General features: G+C 47.0%; 1 protein-coding gene across 1 annotated transcript in view; it reads left to right on the top strand.

Moving 5' to 3' along the window:
* LOC144790868 (fish-egg lectin-like) overlaps positions 1-14,147 on the top strand; it is a 174,731-nt gene that overhangs the window by 85,471 nt on the left and 75,113 nt on the right. The window contains exon 4 of the mRNA XM_078665526.1: positions 10,037-10,358. Within this exon, the coding sequence (XP_078521652.1) occupies positions 10,037-10,358 (322 nt within the window). The remainder of the gene's footprint in view (positions 1-10,036; positions 10,359-14,147) is intronic.

Genomic DNA, 14,147 nt, shown 5'->3' with positions numbered 1-14,147 from the left:
CATGGGAACAGGGCAGACCAGACTACAAAAGCCAATTCTTACACTGGGAAGGAAACAAGCTTCCGGGGACCGGTTTCTGGCATTTCAGCCGTTGTAAATATTTTTGTCCACCCTAAGCGTGGAAGGGTATACTCAGACATGTGATCAGGACCATCAACCACCTCAATCTGGCAATGTAACCCACACAAATGAACATTAAAATCTCCCATTAATATGAGTTGCACAAAAGTGGTTTGCTTTGAGACATTATCAGTTAAAAAAGAAGATAAACCTTCTAAAACAAAATTTGGGGGACCCCCCAGCATTGAATTGTAGCAGTTTATCAGAACTAACTTGTTTTTGTCTGGAAGAAGGATTTCCAACAGCTGAAAATAGTGTGAGGAGCTGGAAATCTCCTTAATACTACCAGCTACATTAACGGACACTAGAAACATCAGGCCCCCTCTGTCCCTTCCTACCGGGGAACTCTGGGCTCTAACAAAGAATGATGTATAACCATCCAACCAAAAAACATTATCCCTTGACCAAGTTTCCTGTAAGGCCACTATATCATATTCTTTTAGCTTTTTTATCCAAATCGGGTCTTCCTGCTTTGAGCGTAAGCCCGCAATATTCCAGGACAGTAGCCTGACATTTCCCCGGCCCGGCTCTGTTGGGCCATCACAAGCTTTAGATAATATATTACAAGGTGAAGTAGTAATAACATTATCATGACCATAGACTTTCTTTCTTGTTTGATCATGCTCTAGTCAGTCAGTTTCTGCCTGAATGGCAAGACCCGTAAATCTATTTGACAAGATTAAATCGTCTCTGGGCATGTACCTTGAAATATTAGTTGTAACTCCACCCCTGGATTGCTTTGTAACCCATTGATTGGCTTGTAAAGGCGTAGTTGCTTTATCTACTTCCCATGGGTTATTATTTTGCTGCGGCCTAGTTTTTTCTCCGTCAACTAACATGTGTGCTGGAGGATAGAAAAAACCCAGGGGCATAGCACGAACGCCCTTACCTACTGGGTCCAGGGGAGAAGCATCCCAAAAGAGGCGGCTAGTTGTATTGCGAGATTTAAAATTGACTATTACACAGTCACCTGCCACACATTTCTTTGTTTTGCCCACCCAATTGACCCTTCTGCCTGTCAGGATATTGTCTGCAATGTTGCTTTCGCCCGAACAATTCGCATTGCACCATTTTTTGATGTGATTAAGAAGGGTTTCATGTGATTCTACCTCCCCGTCAGCAAGTTTGGGCACATTTACCAATATTCCTACAAAAGGTGTTGCATCTGGAGGTAAATTTACTGGGGGTACCCTAACCGACCGCCCCCCCTGTAAGCCTCAAGCCCTTTCCAATGGACTGGAACTAGGCACAAATTCCAAAGTAGGCGTGGATCTCCCCTTTTCAACGTTTCCTTTATTGGGCACGGAGTTATCAGTGACCATGTTGATCAAAGGACCGCCAACCTTGGGTGCAGAAACCTGTAAAGCTGGTGGACGTATCACTGTTTTTGTGAAGGGTGTAGGAACCTCTTTGTTTAAAAAATCATTGATACGGTCACATTTCACCAAAAGGTCCTTAACACAATCCTTCAAAGTCTCCGTTATATCAGTGGCAATCTGAATTAGGGCAGATTCCATTCTGTCAGAAAAAAGTTTTTCTAGTAGAGACGAAATTCCCTCCTCTGTAATGTAAATCGCACGTTGTCCCCCAACCTGGCTGCTTGTTATATTCTCTTTGTCACCAGAGACCCCAGATATGGGAGGTATCACTGTTTCTGGCAATTCTGGGATAGGAAGTACAGTGGGGGCCTGGGGCATATTTGGTCTGCATGTCTCAATAATAACCCTTGGTTCCAGCGGTGTACAATTGATGGTAGAAGTATTAGGTGTGCCAGAGCCCACTAGAGTACTTTCAAGGCCCAGCTCACGCTCAGTGGCCGCAATCTGGGTAGAGAGTTCATCCACTTTAGTAGTCAGGTAAGTGATAATGCTATTGGGGTACTTAGGGACTTTGGCTTTCACTTCCCCCACCGCAGATGTAACTAATTTTCGCTTACCCATGATGAAAAGGACGTGGCCCGTCCCGTTCCTGGTCGTCCTAGGACGCCCTTAGACGGCCCGCCCTCTGCCCGGGCTCAGCCCGGCGACGCCCGCGCGTGTCCCGCGACGCGGAGGGAGCATCCTTTCTTTGTAGCGCCTCCGGGCGCGAAGAGGGCGGGAGGCAGGAAGTGCCCGCAAAGCTCACTGGGAGCTGTTGTCTCCAGCCGCGAAGATGGAACAGCGGCGGCGAGACACACAGTGTTCCCCACCCAGGAGCAGCTCTCGGCGTGACTGCAGGTAAGTGCTTACTGCTTGGTTGTCCCCCCCCCTCCACCGAGGGAGCGTCCGTTCTTTGTAGCGCCTCCGGGCGCGAAGAGGGCGGGAGGCAGGAAGTGCCCGCAAAGCTCACTGGGAGCTGTAGTCTCCAGCCGCGAAGATGGAACAGCGGCGGCGAGACACACAGCGTTCCCCACCCAGGAGCAGCTCTCGGCGTGACTGTAGGTAAGTGCTTACTGCTTGGTTGTCCCCCCGCTCCACCGAGGGAGCGTCCGTTCTTTGTAGCGCCTCCGGGCGCGAAGAGGGCGGGAGGCAGGAAGTGCCCGCAAAGCTCACTGGGAGCTGTAGTCTCCAGCCACGAAGATGGAACAGCGGCGGCGAGACACACAGCGTTCCCCACCCAGGAGCAGCTCTCGGCGTGACTGCAGGTAAGTGCTTACTGCTTGGTTGTCCCCCCGCTCCACCGAGGGAGCGTCCGTTCTTTGTAGCGCCTACGGGCACGAAGAGGGCAGGAGGCAGGAAGTGCCCGCAAAGCTCACTGGGAGCTGTAGTCTCCAGCCGCGAAGATGGAACAGCGGCGGCGAGACACACAGCGTTCCCCACCCAGGAGCAGCTCTCGGCGTGACTGCAGGTAAGTGCTTACTGCTTGGTTGTCCCCCCGCTCCACCGAGGGAGCGTCCGTTCTTTGTAGCGCCTCCGGGCGTGAAGAGGGCGGGAGGCAGGAAGTGCCCGCAAAGCTCACTGGGAGCTGTAGTCTCCAGCCGCGAAGATGGAACAGCAGCGGCGAGACACACAGCGTTCCCCACCCAGGAGCAGCTCTCGGCGTGACTGCAGGTAAGTGCTTACTGCTTGGTTGTCCCCCCCTTGGCAGATGTCTCCTTACATGAAAGACAGTGCAGTATAGAAGGTGCTTTGTGAGAGCTCGGTGTACGTCTTTGTGCTGACAAAAGCAAATACAGTTGGTCAGGCTATTGGCAAACTGTTAGATCACTGTGAATATCTCAGTCTGAGATGGTAGTGTATCATGCAGTTAAAATACATGTGATTTCTCTTGGGGTCTTTGGTAGAGGGGTAGCAGAAGGTGGTGAAAGCTAAACAGAGATAGATTGTGAGGGAGCCTTGGAATATTTTGTGCTTGGATAACAATGTAAGGTAAAAGTGAGGACACAGATGCATTGTGAGACTTCTATGAATGTCGTAGCACTTGGAGAACAGGACATGGTGCACGTCAGGACAGGTATATATTGTTAGAGGTCTATGAAGTCATAGGCCATCATTACAAGTGGCACAGTTCTTTGCGAATTGTACTGCACAAATCACAATTATGAGTTTTATGATAAACTCACAATTGAGGGATACATATCCCACCTGATAAATTCCAACTCAAGGGAGTCGGATTTATGAGGTATGATAATCATACCAATTTTTGGTCCACTCATAATGAGGGCCTTAGTATGGCTTACATTGTCAGCCTGGTGCGTAGAGCAAGTGAGAGCAGAGATGCATTATGAGAGCTTTGAGGTCTTCTAGTTTACATACTTACTACCAGGTGTTCACACACCTCTTCACAAAAGGATCTCTGCATTTCAAAAATGGGGAATATATTTCCCCACACAGGAACACATTATAGACTCAATTTTATGAGATTAGAGGAAGAGTTTGCCATTTGCCCAATGTCTGCTTGAAGTACTTGATCTGATCCTTGTTTTACATCTATATTCTGTGACGTGCAAGTTTGTTTGTCCCAATGTAAATTAAGTGGCGGCGGCCACCTATCTTAGGTGGTAGGGTGGCTGCCGGGGAAGGGCAGGTGTTTGAGGAAGAAGGATTTAAATAATATAAAAGAAAAAAAATAAAGCTTACCTACCACTCTGCTCCGACTGACAGCCGCCTTGCTGCTCCTCTCGTCACCGTTGGGCTGGAAATAGATGGGCATAAAGGCGACGGCTCCACACCCAATCATGATGCTGCCGTCACATGAGAGAAGCGCCATGATTGGTCTGAGCAGCCGTGTTTGCCACTCAAATGGTGCACTGGAGCCTGTGCTTTTTCTCCAACCCTACTGTGTAACACAGCCATTTTGTAGAAACATAAGTGGGCATTTGTGTTTGGCCGGTGTAGGACAAGAGGCCAAGCACACATGCACACTTATGAGTGCACCCTACTCCTCCCTGACATGGCCCATCCTGCTCGCCCTATAGTCATTCCGGGGCTCAGACAGGCAGCATACATAAAATTACAATAACTTTATTATTGTCATTTTACTTATCATCTGCTGGTGCATGTTGTGGGGCGATGCTCCTCCACCAATACAGAGGAGCGGCTCCTGTATAAATTAAGGCCTTCAAGTATCAGAATGAAAGCTGGATAAGCCTGGCATGTGTCAATGTTTAAGCCCTGGAATCATTTTAAATGTGTAAACTTGAAATATGTTTATGATCTTCTCTGCCTCTTACCAATATTAAGAAGCCTCTATTTGCCCTTCATTATGGGGCAGCAGTTAATCACACGTAATTTTGCCATAGAACAATAAACCCTAGTTCTGAAGTCCTTTCAAATTCATGGGAAGTTGCAAAAGTTGTCATCAGTCATCTAACAGTCTGGTTGGTAAATACAAAGAATAGAACATGTACTATCATGGCTGAGATCTCGGCACACCAAGGCACTTGTTTTTGTAGAAACTGTTCGGGATTCACTAGAAAATGGGCAATTCCTGCTTCTAAATGGGAGGTGTGGTTAGGGAGCAGTTAGGAGGGGTTTGGGGAGGCGCAGTGGAATACAAACACCTACCCACAAAAGAGTTAAACCATTACTATTCGCAAACTACAGCCCAGATTTACTAACATTTTACATCGGGTTGTGTCACGTTTTTTCACGCAACCTCAACGCTAAACTTATTTCAGGATTTACTAAGCCATATAAAGTCCAATTTGCATGGTTGTGAGTGGCTTAGTAAAAAATAAAAGGAATGTAAGGCAGTATTGTGTTACCTTGGTGTGGGAGCCGTTCCATAGGTTGTTCCAGCCATGGGTTGTGATGCCAACCCACACTTATCAAATTCTGTTAACCTGGGTTTGCTCCAAATTGTTGTGCCTACCTAAAGCTGGTGTAAAAATGAGAATATCTTTATTTTTTCTTGTTACTTTCCCTTTGTATGTGTGCTGCATTCTGGAATGAGCCTTAAAGGATAGTTTTTTTATGAAGGAAGGTATCTCTGTACAAAAACTTTTCTGACTGGAAAACCTTCTTTCTGTGTTGCGTTGCGTGAAAGTTTGGTAAATCCAGGCACACAGTTCTAAAGTTACCACAGCCCAAATGATCATTAATAGAGTAGTAAATGTACTTCAGCCTTTGCTTTGGAGAATACCACTCACAGGAATAGCAACTCAATCCCATTGAAAATAATAGAAGCAGACACACATACACACACACACATGCACAAACACCCACTTGTTTTAGTGTTAAAAAGTTTGATTAAATAAAAATAATTATATTTTATCATTCAAAAAAATGTGTTGACTTATTTTGGGAAAGTAGTAAAATCAAACTTTTAAACGGTTAATACAAAGTTACAATTATCTTAATTTAATAAAAAAACACAGGCCTTTTAATTAACTGTACTAAATAATAATAGAATAATAACATGTTAATGAGAGTGTTTTTAAAGGTTTGGATAAAAAAAAATGTATTTATAAAATCAATTAATATAGTTTAGTAATAAAATGATTGAATAATCATCTATTTTGATGGATTAATTTGCCATAAGATTTTATTTTATTAGCTCCAGGACAATATTAATGATTTAAAATCATGTAACATTTTTAATTTACATTACAACATTTAAAATGTTTAAAAAATATTTATTAAACTTTATTTCTTTCCCTATACTTAACCATAGATAGATCTTTGCCCTGGAGGCGGAGAACTCTGCCTAAGTGTAGAAATATCTTTACGCTTACAGATTCTGTCTTAGATGTCTCTACCCTATGATTTCTGGGTGTGTAGAAATCTGAGTTAACACTTATGTGTAAAACTACAGTCTGAAATGGTGAACAGTGAAAACGTGTATACTTACATCTAGGTGCAGAATTAGATCTACATGAGTAAATATCTACTTGTAGATGTACCTTTGGGAACAGGGCTCATTATTTTCATGTGGTTAAAAGTTAATAGGGCGTTGTAAATACATGCTACATGTACTGTCTATAGACATAAAAATAAATATGTTGTTGTTTCGACTTGTTAACATTGATGTCGACGTACACAACGATACGTGTAGGAAGAAACATGAAATTGTATCACTGTTGTTGAAATCCCCCGATATGACCTCTCCATCAACCATGAGTCAGAAAAAACATGATCAGGCAGGCCCTGGGCCCAAGGCCTGAGGCTACTAATTGACAGATCACAGGTGAGGTGGCACATAACCATCAGGACAAACGTGTGAACATGAAAAATCCAGATTAGTCCCACAGGCAGCGACACAGGGCCTGGGAGATTGGCCCGAATAAAACGCAAATGGGCGCACATTCCCAAAACATCATAATATGAGATGTCACATGAAGTTAGGAACGCTTAGCCAATCAGGACACAGCCAACTGTTCTGGTTTTCCAAATGCATCTTGACCAGTCGCGGCCGGTGCAAGTAAGCGCGGTGGGGTGGTGGAGCGGGGCACAGTGGAGAGGGGGAGTCGACAGCCACCGGAATATGTTTTATTTATTACATTTTACCTATTCCGTCATCTGTCAACTTCCCCCTCCTACCCTGCCCAACTTCACTTACCTGCACCGGCAGCCGCTGCTCTTGTATTTTTTTCTTCAAGTTATATTTGTATTCAAGCAACAGGCTGGGCCTTATTTTAAGCACACAGAGGAGGAAAAATGGCACTAAGAAATTATTATACACATTTGTGAAAACTGGGTCTAATGATTTTTTGCATATACTGCTGATATGTCCAGCCACAGCTCAATAAAGGAGGAAATATTGAAAACATTTAAAGAAGGCGTTCAGAAGAGCGACTAATGTGTTTCATTAATCATATGCATTAAAAAGAGAAAAATAAGTTGTAGTTGAACTTTTTCTGAAATGTGTCTGGAATATTTAAATATTGGAGTTTTCATGAAGTTTTATGTAACCAGTTTTAATTATGTAAAGTTTATATATATTTCTTTGATACTTTTTGAATTAAGTTGGGGCCAGATGTACAAAGTATTTTTATGGTTGCAACTGGCGCAATTGCAAAATTGGGATGTTTACGATCAGAAAAATTAGTTTTCAGATTTACAAAATGCCAAATTGGATTCAGTAACTTGTTAGCAATATGTATTTCCAATTCGGTATTTGGAAGGGGCCTATTTTGGGCGTTCCTTCCAAATTGGTGGATTCCTTTCTCAAATGGAAATGGGTCCCCTTCGGACTTCTTCCCCTTCCATAATTTGAAAAAAAAAGATTTTTTTAAGAGCAGGAAGTGGTTCCACAGAACGCGGCCTGCTCTTAAAAGATGAAACTTAAAAATTTCATTTTTTTTCTTTTTAAATGCATCCTGTTTTTCTTTACAGGCTACATTTGAAAAAAATAATATTTTCTTTAAAAGTATTCACACACTTGGTGGTCTCTGTGATGGCTGTGATTTCTAACAACGCAGGAAAGTATTATGGATCCTGACTATGTGCGGCTGCGACCAATGCCAGAAGCACTTTTCCACGGACGTATCCGCCTGTCTTTTGGATCCCGTAACCCCGGGGAAAGGACCTACCCGTCTTTCACATACATTTCTACTTTCACACTGCTATCCTCTTGATTTCTTTTACCCGTCCTGACCGGGTTGGAATTATCACCGGTCCAACGATCCAACCACCTTTTCTTTCATCTCCATTCAGCCCTGAAGAGTCACAGGTGAATACCCAGGTGACGAAACACATGTCGGCTGGTCAATAATACAATTCAAAATAAAAATATCTACTAGTGTTGACCCTTGTTGTTATTTCACATATAAATTCAATAACTGTGGATTGACACTCTCTATTGTTCCTTTAAACGTGTGCACAGGACTTGGTTTGAATGGCTGCGATTCCTAATGAGTCCCCAATTGCAACCTACCTCATTAATATGCATGAGGTAGGTCTATTTGCGACCCACAAGGAATCGCTAAAGAAACTCAAGAGAGTTTCATGCATTAGGAATACCGATTTCCTAATTGTGATTTGGAGCTAATTGAAATTAGGAAATCTGTATTCCTAAATTTAGTCCATATGGTCCTTAGTTTGATTGAGGAAACACACCTACTTAAACCAAACTGGAGTAGGCTGTCCCATAAGCACCTCCTCTTGGTGTGAGCGATACAGGCTCCTGCACACTATGGAGAAGTGAGTTCAGGTGCTGCTGCTTTAAACACCCTTGGGTCGTCCTTTGTCCTTGGCTGGTGTTATTGGAGCAGCATTGCAACTGAATCTCAATTTCTAGGAGCCCTCCTGTATCACTTACTCATGGCTTCCAAGCCCTTCACTTGACTGGATGCCCCTTTCATAAGCTCTATCCCATTGGAGCTCAGTACCTAGTCACTGGGACATTAGTTTATTTTCATTGATACCCTCGGTCTCTGTCCTGTAGAGAACTCACCAATGGGGTTGTAGCTCCAACTCTTCATCCTCCATCTGCCCCTTGCTTCTTTCAGTGTCTGAAAATGCCAGGATTTCCTTCTGCTGCTATTTTGAGCCTTGCATGTACATGAGGTCCATTTCTAGCAATCTCTTTTTTACCACATCAAAGCTTTTTCTTTTCTACTGAACCAAATAGGTGAAATCCGGCAAGAATGGTCCTGGGTGATCCCTCCTGGCCACTGGCAGAATGTCATCACTAGATCTGTGACTGAGGAGCCTCAATATTGTAGCCCATGAGCGGTGACCTGGATGGTCTTATGGCAGGGTGGATTCTGGGTCTTGTGGGTTTGCTAATCTGAATAGATAGTGGCCAGTACCTCATGGACAGCTTGTTTACTGACTGACAAGAGCCATTGGTAACATTTCATGACTTGTACATGCTTTCCATGTGAATCTCCTTTGCTGTCTTTTACATTCACTTTGCCAGTTCTCACAATGTGTGTAGTGCAAAATATACTGACAATTTCAACAAACTATGTGCTTGGAGACATTGCATCTTTGTTTCTTCTCTCGCAAAGTCTGTCATTCTGTAAATCCTAGCCTTTGTAAAGGGTAAATACAGTTGGTGAATTTGGGTTCTAACTCTTCAGTGAAGAAGACTGGTTTGCTAGAGTGTTTATTTCAGTAGTGCTGAGTAGGACTGATTGAAGGGGTGGGTTTGTAGATGTCTAAGTGAAAACAATTAAAGATAAAGTGTTGCATGGTAGCTTCAGACAATTCTCCAGCCATGTTCATTAAGAGGGGCACTTTGATCTTGTTTTCAGGGGCAGTACTACAAATGGGGGGCCTAGAAGCCTGGGTAGACTTTGTTAAAGTGTCACAGTTTTTTGTACTTATTGTTTAAGATAGACTTGTCCAACAATGCCAGGATAACATCCGTCCATGTTGATGATTCCTCCTGAAAATCTACATTGTGCTCTATTGTTTCGATTATTTTCTCAAGTTCTGCTTTGTTGCCTCAGATCACTCCAGAGCCCTGGTAGCATTTATTCTTTGCTAATCTCAATTCCTTTTGTGACTCTCTATGATTTTCTCAGTTTCTGTTGTCATGTTGATTTTAGGGGGACTGAAGCAGATTGATGCTGGAGGAGCCACATATATCTCTGGTGTCACCAATAACTATGCTGTGTTCTGCTTGAGCAACCCCACCACAGCATCGAGAACCTGGTACCGGATACAAGGGGAGATGAAGTACTACACCTGTGGACCTCTTGGGTGCTGGGGAGTCAACTCTACTGATGGCATCCATTTCCGTCTTGGCATCACTCCAACTTTCTGCCAGGGAACCGGGTGGCAGCAAGTAGCTGGCAAACTCTCGATGATCGAAGTTGGTACTGATGGGTCTGTGTACGGGGTGACTCGTGAAGGAACGGTATATCGCAGGTGAGGTAGAGGAGATGTGGAAGTGTCTTTCTCTAGAGAAGTTGTATGAACATTTTAATTGTAGTCTGTTTATGGGTCGCAGCATTTCTCATGAAGAAGGCTAAGCATATGTTTGGACCTCCACTACCGGAACTCAGCCTCTCCCCACTATGGCTCTGCAATGCTTCATGGAAGAATTAATTCCGAATTCTAAAACCTCAGAGCAATGAAAGAGCCCCATCCCACTCACTCATATTACCATATACGTTTAGGTGGCTCACAATTAAATCAGATAATGTCACTCACTATTCTGATTTTCATAGTCCATGCTGACGTGTTGTAGTAATAACAACGCTAATATTGCTAATAAAGCATCTTTATTTAGCATGAACCATTCATTTTCTCTCGGATGCTCATCTGCTGAGAGATATTGTATCCCAACTGGAAGAAGGAAGAATTGACATACTGCAGTTAAATTTACCAATCTCCCTTAATAAATAATGAATTTTTCAACTGGCCAGTGGAGTTTATGATACAAGCTCTAACAATTTATAATGATCTGGTTTGTCGTTGATACATTAACATTTGAGCGGATACTTTGAATGATTCCTTGACTTTGAATGACCTGCATTTGTGCCTGTATTTTCTTTCCTACGCTGCTGTCTGTTTTTCGTGTTTTGACCTTCATTTGTGCCTGTGTTGCTGAGCGATTGTTGCCCGTGCTAGCGGGCTCCTTCCTGGTTTCCCGCCTTTCTCGCCGCCCTCCGTCCTCCCTCCCCGCTCCCCGCTCCCGCCACCACCGCTGACCCCGCCCCTTTTTTCATTCTGTTCCCTCCCCGCTCCCGCCTCCCAGCTGCTCCGCCCACCCGCGCACTTGGCCTTATATGGCGACCGCGCGGCGCAGGTGAGTGTGACCCACTTGTGGGACACCCCCGCGCCGCACGGCCACCAGCTGCTGTGTGTGTGCCCCATTGCCTTGCTCTCTGCCTCGCTGCCTCGCTGCCGGCCGCCGGCTGACTCCGCTGCTATTTGTTTTTATTTTGTTTTGACCTGCATTTGTGCCTGTGTTTTCTTCCCTACGCTGCTATTTGTTTTTATTTTGTTTTGACCTGCATTTGTGCCTGTGTTTTCTTCCCTACGCTGCTATTTGTTTTTATTTTGTTTTAACCTGCATTTGTGCCTGTGTTTTCTTCCCTACGCTGCTATTTGTTTTTATTTGGTTTTGACCTGCATTTGTGCCTGTATTTTCTTTCCTACGCTGCTGTCTGTTTTTCGTGTTTTGACCTTCATTTGTGCCTGTGTTGCTGAGCGATTGTTGCCCGTGCTAGCGGGCTCCTTCCTGGTTTCCCGCCTTTCTCGCCGCCCTCCGTCCTCCCTCCCCGCTCCCCGCTCCCGCCACCACCTCTGACCCCGCCCCTTTTTTCATTCTGTTCCCTCCCCGCTCCCGCCTCCCAGCTGCTCCGCCCACCCGCGCACTTGGCCTTATATGGCGACCGCGCGGCGCAGGTGAGTGTGACCCACTTGTGGGACACCCCCGCGCCGCACGGCCACCAGCTGCTGTGTGTGTGCCCCACTGCCTTGCTCTCTGCCTCGCTGCCTCGCTGCCGGCCGCCGGCTGACTGCGCTGCTATTTGTTTTTATTTTGTTTTGACCTGCATTTGTGCCTGTGTTTTCTTCCCTACGCTGCTATTTGTTTTTATTTTGTTTTGACCCGCATTTGTGCCTGTGTTTTCTTCCCTACGCTGCTATTTGTTTTTATTTTGTTTTAACCTGCATTTGTGCCTGTGTTTTCTTCCCTACGCTGCTATTTGTTTTTATTAGGTTTTGACCTGCATTTGTGCCTGTATTTTCTTTCCTACGCTGCTGTCTGTTTTTCGTGTTTTGACCTTCATTTGTGCCTGTGTTGCTGAGCGATTGTTGCCCGTGCTAGCGGGCTCCTTCCTGGTTTCCCGCCTTTCTCGCCGCCCTCCGTCCTCCCTCCCCGCTCCCGCCACCACCGCTGACCCCGCCCCTTTTTTCATTCTGTTCCCTCCCCGCTCCCGCCTCCCAGCTGCTCCGCCCACCCGCGCACTTCGCCTTATATGGCGACCGCGCGAACGCGCAGCGTTGACGCGCAGCGGGCGCGCCGATTGTGCGCCGAAGGCGCGCCAAAGGTAAGCCCGTCCGCGCCTGGACCGCGCCCAGTGCCAGGACCCCTGGCCCACGAAGACCCCGACCCCGACCGACCCGCCTGACGTACTCCGCCGCCACCCTCATCGCACTCAACACCGGCCGACTGCCAGATTGCCACCAAGCCACCCCACGACGCTCCCACGGACCGTTCAGCTGCCAAGCCTGCAAGTTCACCTGCATCCGGACCTGCCTCACACCAGCTCCCGCCAAGTCGAACACCAGCAGCACCCACCTCAAGTGCATCCTGCTCAACACCCGCTCCGTCCACAGACACGCCATCGAACTCTGGAACCTCCTAGACGCCACAGCCCCTGACGTTGCCTTCCTCACGGAGACCTGGATGAACGCCTCTTCAGCCCCCGACATCGCCATCGCCATCCCAGAGGGCTACAAGATCGTCCGGAGGGACCGCAACGCAAACCAGATGGGAGGAGGCATCGCCGTCATCCACAGGAACACCATCCATCTCACGACCAGCACCGACATCACCCTGACCAGCGCTGAACACCTGCATTTCCAGATCCACACCAACCCAAACACCACCCTCAGAGGCACCCTGATCTACCGACCTCCGGGACCACGCACACAATTCAGCGAGGACATCGCCGACTTCGTCAGCCCGCATGCCCTCCCCTCCGCTGACTACGTCCTCCTGGGGGACCTCAACTTCCATCTGGAGAACAACAACGACCGCAACACCAGCACCCTGCTCGATAACCTCGCCAATCTTGGACTCAAGCAGCTGGTGTCCACCCCCACCCACCTCGCCGGACACACACTCGACGCCGTCTTCTCATCCAGCAAAGACGTCGCCTTCAGCCACGCCACAGAACTCCACTGGACGGACCACAGCTGCGTCCACTTCGCCTTCAAGAGAACGACGACCCACCACCACCAGCAACAGGCCGCCCGCAGAAGCTGGAACAAGATCACAGCAGACCAGCTCGACACCTCCCTGAGCCAGCACCCTCCTGCCAGCTCAGCGAACCCCAGCCAGGCCGCCGAGAACCTCACGAAGTGGATCAGCATCTGCGCGGACGAGCTCGCCCCGCTGAGGACCCCGCCCAGCAGACCCTGCTGCAAGAAGGCCCCATGGTTCACCGACGAACTCAAGAGCTCCAAGAAGAACTGCCGAGCCCTCGAGAAAGTCTGGAGAAGGGAACCTACACCGGACAACAGGACCACCCTCAAACTGGCCACTCGGAAGCACCACCAGCTGATCCGCGCCGCCAAGAAAACTGCATTCAAAGACCGGCTGGACAACAACGCACACAACAGCAAGGAACTCTTCAACATCGTGAAAGAGCTTTCCAACCCCAGCGCAGGAAACAACGACATCACCCCATCGCAAGACCTCTGCGACTCCCTCGCCTCTTACTTCCACAACAAGATCGCGGACATACACAACAGCTTCAACAAACAACCAACGCACACCAGGACCGAACAACCACCCCCCACCACCACCCTCCACGCCTGGACCCCGATCAGCACCGAAGACACCATCCGCACGATGAACTCCATCCACTCCGGATCACCGACCGACCCCTGCCCCCACCACGTCTTCAACAAGGCCGACGCTGTCATCGCACCCCATCTGCGAGACATCATCAACACATCCTTCGACACCGCCACCTTCCC

The sequence above is a fragment of the Lissotriton helveticus genome, chromosome 11 (assembly GCF_964261635.1).
Source record: "Lissotriton helveticus chromosome 11, aLisHel1.1, whole genome shotgun sequence".
NCBI lineage: Eukaryota > Metazoa > Chordata > Amphibia > Caudata > Salamandridae > Lissotriton > Lissotriton helveticus.
This window is presented reverse-complemented; position numbering and strand designations above follow the sequence as displayed.